The sequence below is a fragment of the Mytilus edulis genome, chromosome 4, assembly GCF_963676685.1.
Source record: "Mytilus edulis chromosome 4, xbMytEdul2.2, whole genome shotgun sequence".
Taxonomy (NCBI): Eukaryota; Metazoa; Mollusca; class Bivalvia; order Mytilida; family Mytilidae; genus Mytilus; species Mytilus edulis.
The window spans coordinates 89,222,297-89,245,062 of record NC_092347.1 but is presented as its reverse complement, the minus strand read 5'-3'; the positions used below and the strand labels follow the sequence as shown (position 1 = coordinate 89,245,062).

Genomic DNA, 22,766 nt, shown 5'->3' with positions numbered 1-22,766 from the left:
TTTGATTCCCGTTATGGAAATTACTGCCCTTCCTCAAATTTAACAGTAATAAAAAGAAAAATATATAGTCTTAATACATTAGTTAATAAGAAACAACACAGTCAGATAACTAGCTGTCATATGTCCAATCTGTATTATAGCATTTTGTTTACAGATGTTATCTTCTTAAACGATCAATTTGAATTTGCACAGTTTCTATAACGTTTGTATAAATTCCAAATCGGTGAACTATTGATTCACGTTCATCTGAGAAATAACATATGAAAATTCAATTTAGGCACTTTTCACTAATTTTCATTATATAATGTACCGCATAACATCAGACCAGTATTAATTTTATTCTTCATTTCATATCTGATATATATCATGGAAAACTTCCAATTTTACTACATGTGGTAGTTCAGTAAATATCGTATTGGTGGTCTAACTGTTAAGAAATCAACATTGCGCTTTACGAAATGTCAAATCTACAATGTATGTGTGTGATAAATGTTATTCATTTAAAAAGTAAAATCACAAAAATACTGAACTCAAAGGAAAATCAAATCGGAAAGTCCTTAATGACAAAATGAAATGACAAAACACATCAAAAACGAATGGACAAATACTGTCATATTCCGGACTTGGTACAGACATTTTCATATGTAGCAAATGGTAGATTGAACCTAGTTTTACAGCATTAAATCTCACTTGTACAACAGTCGCGTCAAATTTAATAATATTGCTAATGATTCGTGAACAAAACAAACAGACAATATCGGTAAAAATGGCACAAGTAAAGGTAAAAAATCTTATTCGGTAGGTCACATTCTTGAAAAAGGAACTGGATTGTAGTTACGACATGAGGAACATATCCGATATCATCTATATAACAGATATTTCATAACGGTGAACCAGCTCGTGATGGCGTCCGTACAATTTACGAAGTAATGATTGAAATCAGCTTCCAAAAACGCCACTATTGGGAAGTCGTAATCATTTCTTTCGTCGTAAAGTTTTGTTTTCAACATACCCTCATAGTCAATTTCTAGATATAGATCCTAATCAAGTGGCAAAATCAAGTGCTCAAACACATCAAACGAAGGGACAACTGTCATATTCCTGACTTGGTACAGGCATTTCCTATGTAGAAAATGGTGGATTAAACCTGGTTTTATAGTGCTAAACCTCTCACCTTGTACGACAGTCTCATCAAATTCCGCTATATTTACAAAGATGCGTGAACTAAACAGACATAATAAATAAAACAGTCAAAATATGGGTACAAAAGTCATCATCGTGTTAATTTAAAAAGAAACAATTTAACAGAACACAAATGCATCTATCAAATTAAAAACACATTCATTGCCTCTCGTGTCTGACGTCAGAAAATTCACACGTCACATATGTTTGACGTTCAATATTTATACAAACAATTTAAAATTCCACACGGGCAATATTAGCATATAGGGTTAAAAAATCAAAAGGATGTAAGAATTAATTTCAGAAACAGACCGAGATTTTAAATAGTCCAAAAGTTTTATAGAATTTATGAGAATCCATAAATGGTTCATTCCACTACGCGATTAAATAATTGACGTTTGTGGTTCAACGTATTTTCTAATTTATAATAGATGACACATTATAGAACGACATACTGACAGGATCTTTTAAAGTACAGAGTCACATTATAAGAACCAAAGAAACACAAGAAGTCGCATATACAAAACACACCAGCGAAAATGAAAGATAATACAAACACATTGACGTGATACATAAGTACCGCGCCACGTTGAATAGATATCCCATAAAACAATCCAACAGTAAAATGAATATCAATAATAGACCAAAGGCACCTTCCGATGAACTTTTTCAGAAAAAGGACGAGACGTTCTTTGAAATACCCCTGGTTCATTAACTTTCTGCTCAGACACGTTTTACAAAGTGTGAGTAGGAGCGTCAATTCATATTAATGAAAAAGTTAGTTTCTTTTTCCACCCATCAAGGATTATGTACCCTTGTTTTGATTCAATGCTAAACGTATGGAATTTTATAGAAAATCCATATCAAGTACACCTTTTAGGGTGCAATCGACTAGTGACTCAGCACAAAGTTCTTTTTTTAATTTAAAGGTTGTGTAGGACTTTTTAAACAATAACCGCTAGCACATTATAGAAAAACAAGCGAGTAACCGTTGTTAAAAATTTATAACATAAATCTCTGTGTTTTTTCTGTCAAAAAATCTCCTTTTTCTGTTAAATGCAATGAAACGATGGATAATAATGCTTTTCACAAAGTTTTTTCCTTGGTTTACGACCCCTCCTGTAGACCTGTAAATTGCAAATCAAAAACAGCAAAGATAATGGAATTTAAGTAAATAGAATTAAATTCAGTTATCGCTGGGGCCACTGACGGATTGTGTTTCATGTTTTATATTTACCTAACACGAGTGACGTTATATTATGTGACGTAATTTAGTCCTTTTTAGAATTTCATCGCAGCAAGCAAGCTGTTTAAATTTCGTAATCTGTAAAATTGAAAACCCGCCCTCCCACTCCTTTTTTTTTGTATGAGATACTGCTCTTTTTTTTTATTTTTCAGGTTTGTGTCGGTGTCAGTGGTGATACAGATTTGACTGATGATGTTTACTTGTTTGCTGTTGAGAGAAAAGTTACTTTTATTTGAACTTTGAGCATCATAAATAGATTCCCAGTAAATGGCAGAATTCGCTGCATAGAATCTTAATGTTAACTATGAAATTTTAGGTTTTTGGATAATACAGACTACACTTGCAATTATGTATCCCACGGTAGAGATGCGTCATTTTGTACAAATGTTAGACTAATATTGACGTCCGGCTTCTAATCGAAGTCCGTTCTTCAAATTGACGGCCGTTTCTTAAATCGACGCCCAAATGAATAATCTGACGTCACATTCTCTAATACTTGTGCTATTTTCACATTTCCTGACCGGTGTGAGAAATGTATTTATCTATTTTTTGTGCTATTTTCACATTCCTGACCGGTGTGAGAAAAATATTTTTCCTTACTAGTGAAAAAACTGTTCTCGGCAAATGATTAGTCGAAATTTGATTATGACGTCAACATCTTTTGTTTTGTTTTCAATTTTGCTATTGTGACGTCATGAAAAAGGGCGACCATTCCTGATGATGTCGCTAATGAAGAACACAAGTTTCTGAAAATCTTTAAAAACGAAGGATAAAAATCATTAGAGAAACAGATTCCGACACTATAACTCGTGTATTACGATATTTCTCCACTCTCGACAGTTAAATTTTAATTATTTAAAAAGCTCGGCAAGCCTTGCTCTTCAAATAATAACATTTAACTGTCTCGAGTGGAGAAATATCGTAATACACTTGTTGCAGTGTAGGAATCTATATTTATCCCCACTAGTTATCGGCAAATGATTGGTTGAAATTTGATTGTGTCTTTAAATTTTTTTGTTTTCTTCTGAATTTTCTTATTATGACGTCATGAAAAAACGCGACCATGTCTGATGACGTCATATCAAAAGTACACAACTTTCCTCAAATCTTTGAAAAGGAAGGATAAAAATCATTCTATGCAATTTGGATGTGACAATTTTGTTCATTGGCTAAAAGTTGTCGTCAAATCCACAGTTGACCACGCGTAACTAAGGAGGGACCCGCCATTTTTAATTGATTTAATCAACAAATGTTCGATTACTACTACATAATCGAAAATAAAACACTCTAATCGACGTCCAATGTGACGGCATGTATTGACAAAACTACGCCCGATTGGTTGTGGTCGTCTTTAATCAATGTCCAATATCAATAATAAATATAAAGTACTGGACATAATTGCTTACACTTATACATGTACATGTTTATATGGTTGAAACATTTATCAATACATAATTTGCATATAGTTTTTTTCAACCCGAAATAGGTATCCTGCAAATTAAAGTTTATCTTGATAAAAAGTCAATCGAATCTGAGTAGCGTGTCATTCCTATTCATGTTAATAAATGACATCCATCGAAGGAAGTGTATGTCAAGGAGAAAACAACCCAACGACAAAGAAAACCACATTTGTTTTTTTAAATAGATCATATTTGTCACACATAATATGTTCAAAGGTCTACAGATTTTAACTGCTGTCAATTCTGGTCAATTTTGTATTCTGTGTCCAAAACGGACGATGATAAGGGAAGCTAAAATTTGGACGTCGACTAGAACATGGTCGTCGATTAGATAAGCATAACATTGGCCGTCGATTTGGAAGGAAATTTTATTGTGACGTCAGATTTGGACGTCGATTTGAGGAACGGACATCGATTACAGACCGGACGTCGATCTGAGTCTTACACCTATATATCAGATATATAAAATAACCAAAAATAATGATGCTTATTCTTTCTGTTTTCGTTCCGTAATCCGTTTCCGCCGTTTAGTAACACTCAAATATGGCGCATGCGTTGCGATACAGATACATGTACCATGGTTTATTGTCAATAACATCAAACATTTTTTAACTCTAATTAACATATGTGTTCAGCTATTTTTATGACTGTAGACTAATTAGACTAACGAGAATATATAAAGCAGGAAGAATATATATATATATAGCTCCCATGAAATGTTATATTTTTAAATACAAGATATTCATGATCATTGCTAAAAAAGAAACCAGTTTTTCAAAAGATATCCTATTTCAGGTTTTTCCAATCCCTATTTATACTGTCATGGTTGTCGAGGAAGATTGTCATATAATGGCGTCTGGGATATATTCATTGGTATATTTGTTGTAAGTACACGTATATTTTATTTATTCGTTATCCGTCGTCTCAATTTCAAAGGTCATTTATCAATCATCATCTCCTCTATCAACAAACAAACATAAATACATGATATAATAAATAAAAATCTGCGTTCCTCTTCCTTGTCACTCGTGGCCTTTTAATAGTTTATAAGTCACAGTCCGTTGCTTTCTTTTAAGATAAAAGTAGAGATGAAAGAAAGGAACGAATGATGTGCACCTGTATTTTGAGAAAAATAGTATGAAAACACGGTTGAAGAAACTACAGTACTCAAAATTATTCGAATTACATGTACCTTCAGAAGAATGTCAATGCTTTTATTTAAGTAAGATATTACGATGTACAGTATTTCACAGTGAAATAATGTCTCGGTCAATTTGAAAACACATCACGAAGAAGGCCACATAACATAATAAAATATTGCCCTGAATAGTATTTCACTATAAAATATCGTCTCACTCTGATGACAATATTGAATGAAATATTTCATAGGGACAATTACGAAATCGTTTTAACTGATTTATAATTTGTTCCTATACATAACGTATTTATTATATAACGGAATACTTATCCGTTCCCACGGATAACGGATTAGCACCAAATTTTGGATATCTCAAATGAACGTAAGATACTATATATATATCTGTAGCATCCACTTTTAGCAGTCAATCAAGATAGCAGCCACTTTTTTCCAGCAGCCAATTTTCATTATATGTCTAAAATCGAACAATATTGTATAAGACTTCAACGTTCCGTAAATCACAAAATCTTAGTATTTTATAATTTGACTGCGAAATTCGACATTTGCACGGCTAGTTGTGATTCTTAAAATATGACAGTTCTTTTAAACGGCCAAAGATGATAGCGGTCAGTTTTGTTTTCGGAGGATACGGTTCGACTCACATATCCAGTATTTCAGTTTTTTCCATATATATTTCTGTATAAAAGAAATAAAAAACATTTCGATATACATGTAATGTTAATCTCTTTTCAATATACAAGCATTTTCTATAAAAATCCTACATGGACTAGGTTGTACGGCACGCAGCATTTCCTATGAAATCCATTTAGGAAACTTATTTATTTATGAATTGTATCCGAATTTTTGATACATCAACAAACATCATGCCACCATGGCCAAAATTAGATCATAAGGGGCAAATGCAGTTTTTGGCTTACATCTAAAAAAAAACTACAGCATTTAGAGCAAATCTGACACGGTAATAATGTTCATCATTTCAAGATCTATTTGCCTTGAAATTTTCAAACGCATCAGACAACCCGTTGTTGGGTTGCTGCCCCTAAATTGGTAATTTTAAGGTAATTTTGCAGTTTTGTGTTTTATCTTAAATATTATAATAGAAAAAGCTAAACTGTAAACAGCAAAATTGTTCAACAAAATAAGTTCTACAAATACGTCAACTTTACAAAATTTGTCAGTTGAGTTATCGACCTTTAAGGACAATTTTACACAATTTGTTTATGTTTTCTATCTTTAAAAAATCTTCTCAAATAAATCTAGTATGCATTCTGTATTTTATGTCCTTGTAAGCCAAGAAACATAGTTACTATGGCATAAGGGAACATATGGGTAAAATGCATTTATTTGCTTTTGAAGTATCTATGACAGATACAAATATCATTTAAATGGCATTTTCAAGCCACTCATTAATATATATTTTGAAAAGCAAAAATAATCATCGATGAAAGATTGAAGCAAAACTAACAGGTGAACGATTCAAGCTCTTGAGAGACTTTGTTAAATTTTCCTCGAAGTTCAGTATTTTTGTGATTTTACTTTTTTCTATCATGATGCGACTTGATTTGAATTTTTCGAAGAAATTTTGTTTGAATCGCTGTAGATGTCGTCTTACATTATACTAGATTTTTCTTAAACTATTGAACTGATTGTTTTGTTTACGTAGTTGTCAAACGGGGTCACGCAATGTTAAGATGATGAAAAAAGAGTTCCGGTAACAAATGGGCGGGGCCTAATGCATAATTCGTACTATACAAATAAAGCAAAAGCTTATTTATACACCTTTTATTTGTACAATAGAAGGCTAATAACAGGATAAATTGCATTAATGTTTCATTTATTTTCATAACAAAAAGATGTAATTGTTTTTACCTTTATTTAGGGTTAAGTGTTATGAAATTTAAATTTTGTTGTTTGCAACCTAAAAATACAAACTTATAAGAAATGTAATCTCTTCGAATTGTGGGTTAAAAATCGTGTCTACAATTCAAAATAACACAAAAAACATATTCTAACAACTGGTTTACCGACTTTACTATATAGTGTATAGAACGGAACGTTTTAGTTGACCAATGATAAACTTTAATGTGTATATCAACTATCATTCGAATTTCAGAAAGATGACAGGAAAGCAGTACATTAGGTAATAAAACCAAACAAGATCTGGAAAGATGCAAGTATAAGAGAGAAGATCTCCACGTTGTGACATATTAAACAACTGTTTTGCTCTCGCAAGATGGACGGAGGACCTTCGACATCAAGCGGGATAAAACCCTCAAAACGGAAGAAATTAGAGCATGCAGTTGATATGATAGCTTCTAAAAAGTCGCGAGTCATTGGTATGTGGACCTTATTCAATGCATATGTACAGATATTATCTAAACAAGGTCTTCAATGTTTTGATTGAATCTAGGACTTTTATACTACAAAATTTAATCCTGGTATCTATGATGAGTTCATTTATTAAGTTTTTAAGTTAGTATAATAGTCCCAGGTTGAATAAAGTATTAGATCCACAAGTAAGTTAGTATTATAGTCCCAGGTTGAATAAAATATTAGATCCACAAAATTACTCACGTAGGAAAATTTCGTTCCTACGTTATATGCAGAATTTTGGGGGAGTTGTTAATTGTGAACAGCATTTTACGTTTAAGTCCAGAGAGATTATTCTATTAAGCTAAGTAAGTTAATCCTTTTTTTTGCGAATTTCGACGGTTTATTCCATTTTAACATGTCATGTTTGTCAGGTTTTGGTCATCAGGAAATAAAGACAAAACAGTATAACGCTGTTCAATAGTCATAAATCGATTAAGCGAAGAAAAACATCAGACTACTGTAGCCCTTTTCACAAAAAATCTTAAGTATAAAATTTATCGTAAGTTTAAAATATTCCTTAACAATTCAACTAAATATTTTTATCGTAAGATTAATTTTACACTTAAGATTTTTTGTGACAGAGTCACAAACTGAAGCGCATCAACGAAAACAACGGAATAACAGAAACACTGAACTGCTACAAAAACGAACGCCAACATACATATAAACGGACTATTTGATAACAACTGCCACATTCCTTACTTAGTACAGGACATTGAAAGATAAAAATGGTGCGTTGAACCAGGTTTTATGGTTAGCCAATTCTGCCGCTTTTATGGCAATGTTAAAATACCGCTAAAACGACCACATTACGTGACATAAATCATGTAAATACTCGTTCCAATAGACAAAAGGATAGAGAAATGCACAAATAAATAATATCATAGTACATTACATCATGTAAAACAAAAAATAATAATTGAGACCTTCCACACATAGTACACCACAATATAATTTTTAACTGTGCGTCACACGAATAAATTAACGTCATAATTAGTGACGTCACAGGTAAATTTCAAAAAGAAACAATAAATTAGGATTACATTTGTAGTTTTGTAATTTGATGTATTTTCTAATCATTTCAAGAAAATGAATATAGAACTATATTAGTAATGGTGTAAAAATTTCTATTTTCTAAGAATGGTTTTTTTTTTCTTATTAATTAAAACGGTGTGAAAATAAATAAATCATGTACTTATATTTGCTTCAAACTAAAAATCATATAAATGAAGTAGCTGATCAATTATCTTAATATGTACGTATATATACATTTCGAAAAGAAAAATAGAATGCAAACCTACATTTTAAACCAGACTTAAAGGGCACATCATAACTTCTTAATGCTGTTGAATATATAAAAACCGAGACACTTCTAATAGAGATGCGAATTTACAAGCGGTAAACCAGTCATATTCGTTCGGTACTTAGCAGACCCAACCACGTAAATGGTAAACAAAATCTAAGACGAGGTAAAAATTCGTTAGTCACTTTAAACACAGACACATCGTATATATCAACTCATTCCTGATGGTGTTCAGAAATCTTTCCTCCTCTTTAACTCTGTTGGAGCAGTTTCTGCGTTAGCACTCTCCTGTATATGAAGTCGATAAAGTGTGAACATGCACGATCATAGCGGATTAATTGAGATATGTAAACACCATACAATTGGGCAAGGGGTATGTTATATCTCGAAACGGGTTGGGAAAAGCTTAAAGATCGAAGGGAGGCCCACAGATTAATTTATTTTTACAAGATGAAAAATAATATTACTCCGGAATATTTATCAACCTTAGTTCCAGAATCCCACGCAACCATACATAATCATAATCGAGAAACTCGTCCCTAATTCCCCCTGTTCGAACAAGAACAGCCCTGTATTCAAATTATTTTTTACCGTCAACTGTACGTTCATGGTATCTCCTCCCTGAGAATGCTAAGACCAGTACTTCGCTCGGGGCATTCAGGAATTGTGTCCAGTCTCGGGCGATCAAACCTCCAAATTATTTTTCCATTGGTAAGCGATTAGGTCAAATTTATCACTCAAAACTTCGTATGCAATGCAGTTCTCATCTTTTTGTTAAAAATATAATGGCTTCGCCACTTTGTTTATGTGGTGCTATATAAACGACAGCGCACTTCTTGTTGTACTGCCCCCGTTTTCACATTATGCGTGAACAGCATTTTTATAATCTCAATATAATACATTATTTGTCGGAAGAAATCTTGCTACACGGTTCAACGGATTTCAGCTACGAACAAAACATTGAAATATTCTTGGCAGTTCAAACATTTATACTCAGTAGTAAAAGATTTTTCATATGATAGCACACATCTTGTTCAACAAGTAATATACTTATATCTTAAATAATTGTGTCCGTTCAGAAACATACACTTTATTATTGAATTTCCGATGTATATTTTTTGTTTCTTTCTTATGTGTCATAACCTTATTATATGTTTTTTTCTTCTTTCCGTCTAGTGCAACATTGTTATTTTATTTAACATTTTACTCCTTGAGTATTACAATATGAAATGTTCTTATTAGGAAACGGATTAATTTAAGCTAACAGCTTGTTTCTGGATCCTATTAATTATTTCACTTGTATTATTATGTAAATGCCTATTTGTGTACATTACTTTACCTGCATTTAATTAATAAAATATGTTTACACTACTAGCACTGGTGGTAAGTGGATGGTCGTAACTAAAAGTTACGACCATCCGGAGATGGCAGACAACTCTAGGGATAAGTTTTTCTTTTCCGATTTTCGTGCAGTAAAATGTTCATTTGAGTCAAACCGCTTGTCTCATACATACTATTCGGTGGTTCGGAGATATTGAAACCAAATTCAATGCATTAAAACATGTCAATTTTCGTAAAATAGTCATTCAAAAATTCGAGCATGATGGTCGTAACTAAAAATACAAAAATGGGGATGGTCGTAACGAAAATTTGTGATGGTCGTAACTCTGTTTTAAATAAAACCGAATAAGGCAAGTCAAGAGTTTTAAACGTGTCTTTTATTGTATGCGTATATTATATGTTGTATTTCTGAAGATTTTTTAAATTTTTTACATACAACGTAAAATAAAGCAATTTCAATCCGTGTAACACTTATCAATTAAAATTTTAAAAAAAGTTTTCAAATATTAGCTTGGGGGAATTTTGTTTAAAGTTTCAAATTGGTTTAAAATTCCAAATTTTTAAAACGTTTTGGACCGAACAAGGCAAGTCAAGAGTTTTAAACGTGTCCTTTATCATATGAATTTATTATATTATATATTGTGAAGTTGTTTTCACCAATGATAAAATCTAAAGGGGGTGAAGAGAGGGGTACCTGTAAAGTGCGAAACGGAAGAAAATTGGAACAAATCGAACGAAACAATACAAAATGAAATGACAGTCATATATACTAAAAATATAATGTATAAAACTAACCAGAGGCAAATAGTTCAATTAATGTTTAAGCAATTAAATTCATTAACAATGTAAATTTCTCAAAAGTGGAGAATTCATTTTAGAACAAGAAACACAGCCTTGGTTATGATAATTCTTAGTTAGAAATAAAAAGCACGAAATGTATCAAATCATTTTTAATTACAAAATAAATGATTTTAAGGAAAGGCATTTTTAGTAAAAATGGACATCACATGAAATAACAGTATCCTGGTTTTTCTTCTTCTTTAGATTTTGCATCTTTGTTAAAGATGAACATTGTAAAAACTTTTTGAGGATGTACCTACTAGTTGATTTTTTTTAAATCTACAATTTAAGATTGATACGTTTTAAAAGTCGAAAGAGCATTAGTAAGGAGTCAAAATAATCTAAAAGTTAAAATAGATAGGTTATGAAGGTCGTTATCTAGACTAAACCATTCCCGCGAATTCGCAGGTCCGTACCTGAGTTAAAGAACATACGCTTTATTTTTAGCCTGGATTATTGGAAGTCATATTGTTATTTAGTGAAATCAAGCTGATAATAAGGTGGACACTTATGTCCATTACGAAGTCCATGAGTAGCGTGTAGCCATTCATACAATGTAAACATATAACATACACATAATGTTCAATCTGCATACCGTGGGGTTTGTATGTGATAGTCGCCGCAGTACATTTAGTTCTACCTAAGTCTCTGACATATTATCCTGGTTACAAGCTTAAGCCTGGCTTCAAACTAGTATTTTATTTTACTCTTAAAGTCAGCGCGTGTAGAAGTGTAAAATATATATATCAACACTATTCCTACTTTCGAGAGATTAATACAATTTTCATTGCGACACAATGGATTCGGTTTTCATTCCGTACCAATACTTAGAACTAATATCAATGGTATACCGCTATATATAATCATTATGTAATCGATAAACAATAGACAGCACGTTAAAAAATCCTGGGTTGAGTTCAATATCGTAGCGGCTACGTAGCTACTATCAATATCTATGTAGCAACTAGTATATAGCTACACGTTCAATAGTCAAAATCTACGTAGCACTATACGTAGTTGCTACGATATTGAACTCAACCCAGGACTCCGAAGTGTATTTGTGGATTTAATTTCCGAATGAACCGCCAAAAGCCGAATATTTGAAGGCCTATAGTTTATAAGAACTGCAATAGCTGATTAAAAGTTAACGACGAATGTTCAGAATTGTACGTTTTATAATTTCATCTGCCGACATGATTGCAGAAAAAAAGTCGAAAAAAAAAATATGAGTGAACACACGTGCATTTGGTTATTTTATGCCTTAACGTACAGTAAAAAAAATATTAATACTCAACCCAAACATACTTTTTGGCTTAATGCGAGTTGAACAGTTTTCATTGTTCCTCCTAAATGATGAGCGTTTTGAATACATCAGAACTGTGTGTGTTTAATAATTCTCTAGCTCAATTTCTGCATACCATTATCATGGTAACAAATAATATTGTTTGTAACAAATCATGTATGACATCTGAGTTTATTACTTTTACTTTTAAGATACATTAATAAAAGTTTGTCTAAATACTCGAGTTACGGTCATCTTTCAAAGTTACGACCATCATCCAAAATATTATAGTTGAATTTACGACCATCACACATTTAAAGTTACGACCATCATGCTCCAACTTTTGAATGACTATTTTACGAAAATTGGAATGATTTTGTCTATCAAATTTGGTTTCAAAACAACGCACTCACGATAAGTGTATATGAGACCAGCGGTTTGGCTCAAATGAACCTTTTACTGCACGAAAATATGAAAAGAAAAACTTATCCCTAGAGTTGTCTCCCATCTCCGGATGGTCGTAACTTTTAGTTACGACCATCCGCTTACCACCAGTGTACTAGAAGACATCTGCAAAATCGAGAGCATGGTTGAAAGTATGTAAACTGTTGAAAGATGATTTTTGTAAAAGATTTTATGTAACTGGAGAATTTCAGTAAAAGTATCAAAAGTCATTGATACTTGGGGACACAGGACAATTTTGTTTTTCAAATCCGTTATATTTTTATTTTTCATTAATTTCATATTTTTTTTCTGTATACTACGAACAGACATATATCATAATCTCTTATAATATACGACCGCCGCTGATATTAAACTTGAAATTGATAGTGTATAGCAAATACAATGTACACTTTATTTATAGGGGCACGGAGTATCTCCCAGTCCATAAGAGATAATGATAGCCTTTTTAGAATTTTCACCACTTTCTCAATGCTCTTCAACTTTGTATTTGTTTGGCTTTTCAACCATTTTGATCTGAGCGTCACTGATGAGTCTTATGTAGACGTTTCACGCGTCTGGCGTATAAAATTATAATCCTGGTACTTTTGATAACTATTTACACCACTGGGTCGATGCCACTGCTGGTGGACGTTTCGTCCCCGAGGGTATCACCAGCCCAGTAGTCAGCACTTCGGTGTTGACATGAATATCAATTATATGGTCATTTTATAAATTTTCTGTTTACAAAACTTTGAATTTTTCGAAAAACTAAGGATTTTCTTACCCCAGGAGTAGATTACCTTAGCCGTATTTGGCACAATTTTTTGGAATTTGGGGTCCTCAATGCTCTTCAACTTTGTATTTGTTTGGCTTTTTAACCATTTTGATCTGAGCGTCACTGATGAGTCTTATGTAGACGTTTCGCGCGTCTGGCGTATAAAATTATAATCCTGGTACTTTTGATAACTATTTACACCACTGGGTCGATGCCACTGCTGGTGGACGTTTCGTCCCCGAGGGTATCACCAGCCCAGTAGTCAGCACTTCGGTGTTGACATGAATATCAATTATATGGTCATTTTATAAATTTTCTGTTTACAAAACTTTGAATTTTTCGAAAAACTAAGGATTTTCTTACCCCAGGAGTAGATTACCTTAGCCGTATTTGGCACAACCTTTTGGAATTTGGGGTCCTCAATGCTCTTCAACTTTGTATTTGTTTGGCTTTTTAACCATTTTGATCTGAGCGTCACTGATGAGTCTTATGTAGACGTTTCGCGCGTCTGGCGTATAAAATTATAATCCTGGTACTTTTGATAACTATCTAACACTGCAAAAAATTCTTTGTACACGGTTATTGGAAGTACTTTCATCATAATATTCAGAAATGAACTTAAATATATATCATGACCGTTTATTTTTTTGTTGCTATCTTTAAAAACCTATGGCCACTATAGTCCAAGTAATTATGACGTCTTGGAAGGCTATTTTAAATTTTTGCATTGATGCTTTCCCGTCGATTTAAGGCTTCAAAGACAAAATCATATAATAGCCTTTCAAGAAGTCATAGTTATTTGGACTATGGCCACTAGTGCTTTTATGTCTTTTATCATGCAGTGAATACAAAGCAAAAAAAAAATATCTCAAAAATTCATTTTCACCTACAGGTATGTAAAATTATTTCATATTTTTTTACACCTGATTCATAGACCAACAGTTTCCAAGTGCATTTCGTTTTGTTTTCGTGTGAAAAAGAATAAAAAAGCAATGTAATATTTATCTATATTTACAGTAAATCCTGCAGACTTAGAAGATAACCAGAAAAGATGGTTGGTTGTTGGAATATGCCTGCACAGTATTATATCACCAGCCCTTAGAAAACACGTGGCTTCAACTTTAAAACAACTTTATGAAACGTTATGTGTTCAAGATAAAATTGATACACAAACATATCAAACTAGACTAAAAAAATATCCATCGACAGGGAAAGACGTAATTTATCTGAATTATGAAGCTGTGAATAAAAACAAAGATAATAACGGTTATAATAAGCAAAATTACGACTACGAGATAAAAAACGCAGTGGATTTATCTAAGCTATTTCTGAAAACAGATATGGCAAATTATAAAGGCTTTGATGAAATATGCGACTCCTCCACATTGCTAGGATTGATAAATAAAGTTGACCTGTTTGTTCCAGTTGTAAAAAACAATGCCGACAACGTACGTAAAGTATAAGTGTAATGGTGCCTTATTGTTAAAATGTGATAAAGAAAACCCCAACAATACTTTGATCGTGTTTTGTGTTTGTTTAGGTCGACACCAAGTCATTGTTAATACATTTAGAGATACAAACATTTTTCTTCACTATAATTCGCTATTTTTTTTTATAACATATGGTAACAAACATACCGTTTGTTATAATATAATACTTTGATGTTCATAAGACAACTTACATTGTGTTTATGCCTATCCAATGTCAGGAAGCGTACACGTCTTTGGTTGTGGTCATTCTTATTTGTCTTTCGTTTATTATCTTCGGTAAATCTTTGAAATCATGAACTCTCATACGGTTTTAAAATTAGGTATATTTATTCCACCGTTACGCTCAAATAAAGAGACAGGCAGTATTTAGATTAAACATGTCTTAATAAAAAAAATATTTATAATTATTGGTTCTGCGAACACATACCTATCCAATATATTAAAGCAATTTCAAAGTCTACAATGTTATCAGGCAATAAACAAAAAAATCAGGCGATGAACGCAAAAAAGTAGGTGTGCAATGGCATCATAAGGTAGAGTTCTTGGGAATTATTTTTTCATAAAGGTGTTAATCTTTCGAGGGAGTTACATATACAAATTAATACCTGCAGAACCATTTAATGGCAATCATAAGAATGCGCTTAAGAAACGTTTAAAATATTTGGAACATGAACATAGGTACTATAGCAATAGATGGTTAATATTTCAAAAAAGGTTCATTTATTGTTTGTTAAATATAACTGTGTTAATGATAAGGTTAAGTATACAAACAATGTGTACTGCAAATAGCGGATGAGGCGAAGTAAACTTAAAAAACTCTTCCAATGAAGACATATACGATGCAAAAGTATTTGATTTAAGTTCTGTGTCTGAAATTTGTATCAACATATGTATATTGTATTTATAGAAAATTCGGCTTCAACAGTAATTAAGGTGATTGTTTATGACTTCAGTAAGATTTTCTAAAATTTGCATCAAAATATGTCTAATGTAAACAGGGTAGTTTCGAATACACCAGTAGCTACATTTAATTTTTAGCTCACCTGTATATCAGGGCCAAGTGAGCTTTTCTCATCACTCGACGTCCGTCGTCGTCGTCCGTCGTCGTTAACTTTTAAAAAAATCTTCTCCTCTGAAACTACTGGGTAAAATTTAACCACACTTGGACCGAATCATCAGTGGGGTATCTAGTTTAAAAAATGTGTTCGGTGACCCGACCAACCAACCAAGATGGCCGCCATTTCTAAAATTAGAACATAGGTAAATTGTAGTTTTTGGCTTATATCTCTGAAATCAAAGCATTTAGAGCAAATCTGAAAGGGATGAAATTGTTGATTAGGTCAGAAATCTTAGAAACAATTGAAAAATTATTCAAAATGTTAAGAAGGACAACAATATCGGAAGCGATTACTAAATTTTCTTAGGATAGATCTAAAAAAACATTTCTATATCTTAGAAAAAAATGAAAAATTATTCAAAAATGTTAAGAAGGACAATTATATCGGAAGTGATTACTAAATTTTCTTAGGTTAGATCTAAAAACTTTCTGTCAGAAAATTTTGAAATGTAACATTTTCGTTCACAACAACGTATGATCACTTAATACATAAGGAAAAATGAAAAATATTTTAATGTGGTTTGGGTTATGTAAACTCAGAATTCCACGGATTTGGTATTAACACTTTCCGATTTTTCCCACTAATTGTAACACATTCAGGAAATTTGCCTTTAATCTTTAGAATAAAACTAAACAATTAAAACTTTAACCGATGCGCCCACACTCACCAGTGGCGGATCTATTTTTCTACCATATCTTTATAACTAGAGGCTCTTAATAGCCTGTGTCGCTCACCTTGATTTCTATAAATTACACAAACAAACGACAACTACTGTACATCAGATTCCTGACTTAGGACAGGTGCAAACATTAACAGCGTGATTAAACGTTTTAATGGATCCAAACCTTATCCCTTTTTCTGAAACAATAGCATAACATCACAACATAGAAAAATACACGATAAAATATACAGTACGTTTTTAAGATTATAACAACGCTTAAGATAAAAATAATTTTGTTTATTTCAGATTCGTGAATATGTTAGAAATACATGGGCACATTGTGATTTCACTGAATGGGACTCCTTCAAGTTTTCTACTTCATTCCATCTGATGGAGAAGCTTATCAAGGACTTCAGCCTTAGTCCAAGCGATGAAACTCAATTTTTAGTGGAACTTGATAAGTGGAAATTAAATGGTAATGTTTAAAAACGAGTTGGTTCGGAGAACATAGACAAAGTGTGCATCCAAATATCGCAAATAAATAGGAGGATATTACTCTTGAGCACCTATGTATACTTATTTGTAACCAATTTTCATTTTCCACAAATTTAATTAACTAAAATGTAAGGGTCTTTAAAAAATCTCTTCAATAACAACTAAATTTGGAAAGCAAAATTCAAATTTTATGTGAAGTTAATCACTTCATATGAACTGTTTGTTGAGGAAATTACGTAAACACACTTGAACATAATTCGCCTCTCTTTGAAAACTCAACATTTACTTTAAAGACTTGCATTTCCCTTAATTAACGCCCAAAATAATTACTATTTAACATCGATCAAGCAATTATTTCAAAATTAGGCAACTTTTTACACCTACTTCGATTTGACAAACTATTTTTGGGCTTTTACGGTATTGTAAATATCTGTACTGACGGTCCCCAATCATAGACTATTTTCTGTTTTGTATTTTAAGAGTTAAATATGTTAGTCTCCAGTTATTCATGATTTCAAATATATGAAAATAATATTTTAAACGTTTACAATGGGTAAGTTTTCTAAGCGTGAATCTTCAATGTAATTGCTTGAATTGGTTTAGCCACAAAAAAGTTTATTAGAAAGAGCATTTTAGTCACACACACCTATATCTTTTGCCTGCGTTTGACGGCATGATTTTCTTCATGTCATACTTGTTTAATTCCGGGAAATGTAGTAAAAAACATCTTTGCTATGCTTACATTTGGCCAACAACAATTTTCCAAAATAAATTTAGGTAAGTCATCGTCGATTAATTAACAAATATTATTTCCTAGAAAAAAATTGACAAATACACCCATGTCACTTGATAAGCCGGAAATGAGGAAATTTTCGAAGATCATTTAATGAAATCTGCATAAAAAATTGCGATTTTACCATTTAGAGATTTCAACTTGAAAATTCAGTCTCCTTTCGTATGTATTGTAAATTGACACGACTGACAAATTATTAAACGCAAATAGGATACTGATAAGGTAGGTGTTAGGTTTAAGTTTTTTAGAACTCATTTGAAAAGTATTTGAAGCAGACCTTAAATGAGATTACTATACACTACAGGCTAAATGAAGTAGATGTAAGAAAATTTAACTTCATAGATACTTAATTGTTTTTAGTAAAACAATTCTGAGCAGGTCCTGCAACTCGTTTATAACAGTAACAGTTTAATTCGGATAAACATTAAAAGAATATTACTAGATTAGGTTTACTCTGTTTTATTTATTTATTTATTTACTCTTTAAATATTTATTTATGAAGGTGAAGGTTTTTTGAGTGGTACAACTCTTGGTCTTGAATTAATAAATGAGATTTGTCAGCAAACACACGTGTTAGCAGAATATGCAAAACTGGTAGCAACAGAAACAGATAATGATTTCGTCATGATTAAGAAGAATCTTGGTAATTTTGAAAAACTGCTTTCGAATAAAGTAGATCATTTAGAGAAAGACATGGACAGAGGATTTTCTGAAATAGATAAAGTAAGAAAAATGTAGTTTTACTGAGCCTATTGGCTGTTAATGACGTTTATATTGTCAATCGGTTGAGAAACAGTTTACCAATTAACTTCAACAATGTACAATATGCTCAGTGTTGTTATTTTAATTTTATATTTTGTCAAAAGAAGCGACCTTTGACTTTTCATAAATATGAATCGATATATACAATTGTTTCGATTGCAACTTAATCTGTAGCCTTTTGCATTTGAACTAGGAATGACAACGAGTACTCGAGTACTCACTCGGAAGGCCGAGTACTCGTGTACAGTTTTAGTATTCGGATACTCGTTTGCTTGTTTTACATCTTAAAATTTCTCTTCACATTTACAATCATTTAGGTCCGTTAAAATATCCCCTTCGTAATACTAAATAAAACCAATTAACAACATAAATATGTTTATCCTGAGGATCCTATTTATAGTTGTACCAGCAACGTCTTTTCCTTCCAAGGAAATGTTTTCATGTGCACTACATGTAACATAAATAGAAAGTCAAACAGTCTTTCGTCTGAAGTTGTTGGCCAGATTATATAACTAAACACGAACAAAATCAAAATGACCTTCATTGAACCCTACGCAACTGATTAGAGACATTTTAACTGTGTACAAGGATCAACACTTTCATGGATTAATAATTAACTCATTGCAAGCCATAAAACTTACCTTTGTTTGTTCATCAAGACTTCTATGGTTTTTTTTTTAATTCTTTATTACTTTAAGCACATTATGCTTATCAGTGCAATTAATACAAATACATTTCTATAACACAACATGACATAATACACCAGAGAAGCAAATAAATATCAAGTATTGACCAATAACAGTTTGGTCCTATGATTAAGTGCATGAAACAAGAATTTACACAAATTACGCAAATCTGTTACATTTTCAGTGCTGAGAAGTTGCACTAATTTGAACGACGATGGACGTCTATAATAATAAGGTTTAATAAACTGTCTCCTTAAGTCTCTAAAACATTCATATTGTAAAACAAGATGGAATTCATCTTCAGTGATATTCAAAGTACAAAGAGTACACTTTCTATCTAACCTATTTACTCCATGATAACGACCTACTTCAACAAACAAATTATGAGAAGAAAATCTAAGGCGAGTTAAATACACTCTAAAATTCATATGTTTAGTTAGATAATTCTGAAATATAAAAAAGAAGATGTGGTATGATTGCTAATGAGACACAGACATTAACAACTATAGGTCACCGTACGGCCTTCAACAATGAGCAAGCCCATACCGCATAGTAAGCTATAAAAGGCCCCGATAAGACAATGTAAAACAATTCAAACGAGAAAACTAAACGTACATTATTGACAATAACACTTAGATGAAACGTTCAGTTGATCATTCAAATTCTGTTTTGCTTGATCATATATCATTGTTTTTACAAATAATAATAAATTTGTATCAATAATCAAATTGTCTTGGTTATACCAGATTTCATTTAAACCTAAGTTAAATAATAATTGTTGTAGTTGATAATTCCAGCTGCTTCTAATATTACAGAAATTATACAGCTGTTCCCTATAGCAGTTTTTAAGAATACAATTACTTGTGGATAACAATTTTAACCAGTACTTCACTATTTTGTTCACTCTAAAATATATCAAAGGATATCTACCCAATTCAAAATAAACCAAAACATTTGTTGTACATTGTTTGACACCTAATATATTTTAAAAAAATCTGGTTGTATTTTTTCAATATTTGGAGCTTTTATATTTCACAAACATAACATAAAATACTGCTAATGTAAGTATCTAATAAATTCAAAAATGTAAAAACATTCAAATACAATGACGAAACCTTCGACTTTAAACCAAAAACAGCTTTTCTACTTTGCTAAATGCTTTTGAGCTTTAAGTTTTTGAGTCTTGCACTTCATATGGTATATTACTATTACGTAGAAATTCCATTTCAAAGTCATTTACATATAACGAAAAAGTATGGGAGAAAGAACTTCCACTTGCATAAGACCAACTGAACTTGTAAACTGCTCAGAATAAAACCATCAACTTTCACACATACATTTATTGTAGAATACATTAAAATTTAAAAAAGACAATTATTTGCATGTTATACAAACTCTTAGATGATTTTCATTTCCTATCGTTTATTATCCATTTTTAGATGGTGACGTTCCCTTGTCACCATCTTATGGTGTTTATATATCTCAACTTGTACGATTCGTTCGTGTATGTAACAACGTATAAGATTTTAGCGGGAGAAATTTATGTATTACTGAAACATTATTACACCAGGGTTTTCGATATCACAAACTGGTCAAAGCATTTACTTAATTTTATCACCGGTATAAGGAAATAATTCGTAAATATAACTCAACATGCAGACATCTCATACGTTCAGGTATTTCACATCCAATCTTTTATGGTAATATGCTTTACAAAGCACAACAATGTCAGTATTCACCTCAAAAGATTACAAAATCTTTAAACAGACTCATTAAGAAGGGATATAGTTACGATACTGTTGTCGGGTCATTAAAGATTGCATACTTTGGCTTTAATATTGATTCACTTATAGGGTCTTTGCATCGAAACACATTTATTTGAAGAAAAAAAAGCAGTTATTGGCATGACACGGGTTACGTTCTTCTCATATATTTTATGATAGTATGATACTAAACCCCTAACGGGACGGATTGTGCCTGATATTCATATGATGAAGACATAATATTTCAATCAGTTTAATTGAGGTCTGGAGCTGTCATGTCAGTTAATTGCTAGTAGTCTGTTGTTATTTATATATTATTGTCATTTTATTTATTTTCTTTTGTTACATCTTTTGACATCGGACTCGGACTTTTCTAGAACTGAATTTTAATGTGCGTATTGTTATGCGTTTACTTTTCTACATTGGCTAGAGGTATAGGTGGAGGGTTGAGATCTTATAAACATTTTTAACCCGCCGCTATTTTGCGCCTGTCTCAAGACAGGAGCCTCTGACCTTTGTTAGTCTTGTATGATTTTTAATTTTAGTTTCTTGTGTATAATCGGAGTTTAGTATGACGTCCATTATCACTGTTCTAGTATACATATTTTTAGGGGCCAGCTTAAGGACACCTACGTGTGTGGGAATTCTCGCTACATTGAAGACCCTTTTGTGGCCTTCGGCTGTTGTCTGCTCTATGGTCGGGTTGTTGTCGCTTTGATACATTCCCCATTTCCTTTCTCAATTTTATCTTGATAGTTTCAACCATAAGTTAAGTCTGGTTACGGAGTCAAATGCCTGCTTGTAGTCAACGAAACAGCAATTTAATGTTTTTTCTTGAAAAGTGCTTTCTGAGAGAGTATCAACTAAGAATAAATTGCATTAACAGTGCTGCTACCCGGGCGAAATCCAAATTGCGCATCTGTAATAAAATCAATATTCTCAGACCATTTTATTAGTCTTGAATTTATAATAGATGTAAACAGTTTCGCTAAATTATTGACTAAACTGATTCCACGATAGTTCGCTGGATCAGACGAGTCGCGTTTTTGTAAAACAGGAATTAACACTGCGAGTGCCCAAGATTTCGGAAAATGTCCTGATGCTAATATCTTATTGAATACTTCCTCCAGGAATGGTAGCAGAATATCCTTAAATTCAATAAATAACTCGTTAAATGTACCATCAAAACCATGACTTTTACCACGTTTAAGGTTAGAAATAATCTTCATAATTTCATCTTGTGTAATAATTTGATCAAGTTCATCATATGTTGTGTCGGGAACAGTCTCTGGAGTATCGACTGTCACATTAATACCATCATTTGTCACCACAAATTTCTAAAATGTTCGAAGATGTAAACGTGATTGATATGAGATATACATTTAAATTAATTTAATAACTCTGTATTTTAAACTTAACTACAATTGTTTAATTTACAATTTAAAGATAGGGAAAAGTACGAGAGCAACATTCAAACCCAAAAGTCGAAAATAAACTGACAACGTCATGGCTAAAAAAAAAAACCTCGACAATCAGACAAACGATAGTGCAAAAAAAAAAAAAAAAAACCACAGAAAAAGTAAGATTGAGCAA

At 32.1% G+C, this 22,766-nt stretch overlaps 1 protein-coding gene across 1 annotated transcript in view; it reads left to right on the top strand.

Moving 5' to 3' along the window:
• The first annotated feature begins 4,681 nt into the window (after positions 1-4,681).
• LOC139520940 (uncharacterized) overlaps positions 4,682-22,766 on the top strand; it is a 37,160-nt gene continuing 19,075 nt past the window's right edge. Inside the window, exons 1-5 of the mRNA XM_071314042.1 lie at positions 4,682-4,772; positions 7,161-7,383; positions 14,423-14,853; positions 16,981-17,149; positions 18,465-18,685. Of these exons, the coding sequence (XP_071170143.1) occupies positions 7,281-7,383; positions 14,423-14,853; positions 16,981-17,149; positions 18,465-18,685 (924 nt within the window). The 5' untranslated portion in view covers positions 4,682-4,772; positions 7,161-7,280. The remainder of the gene's footprint in view (positions 4,773-7,160; positions 7,384-14,422; positions 14,854-16,980; positions 17,150-18,464; positions 18,686-22,766) is intronic.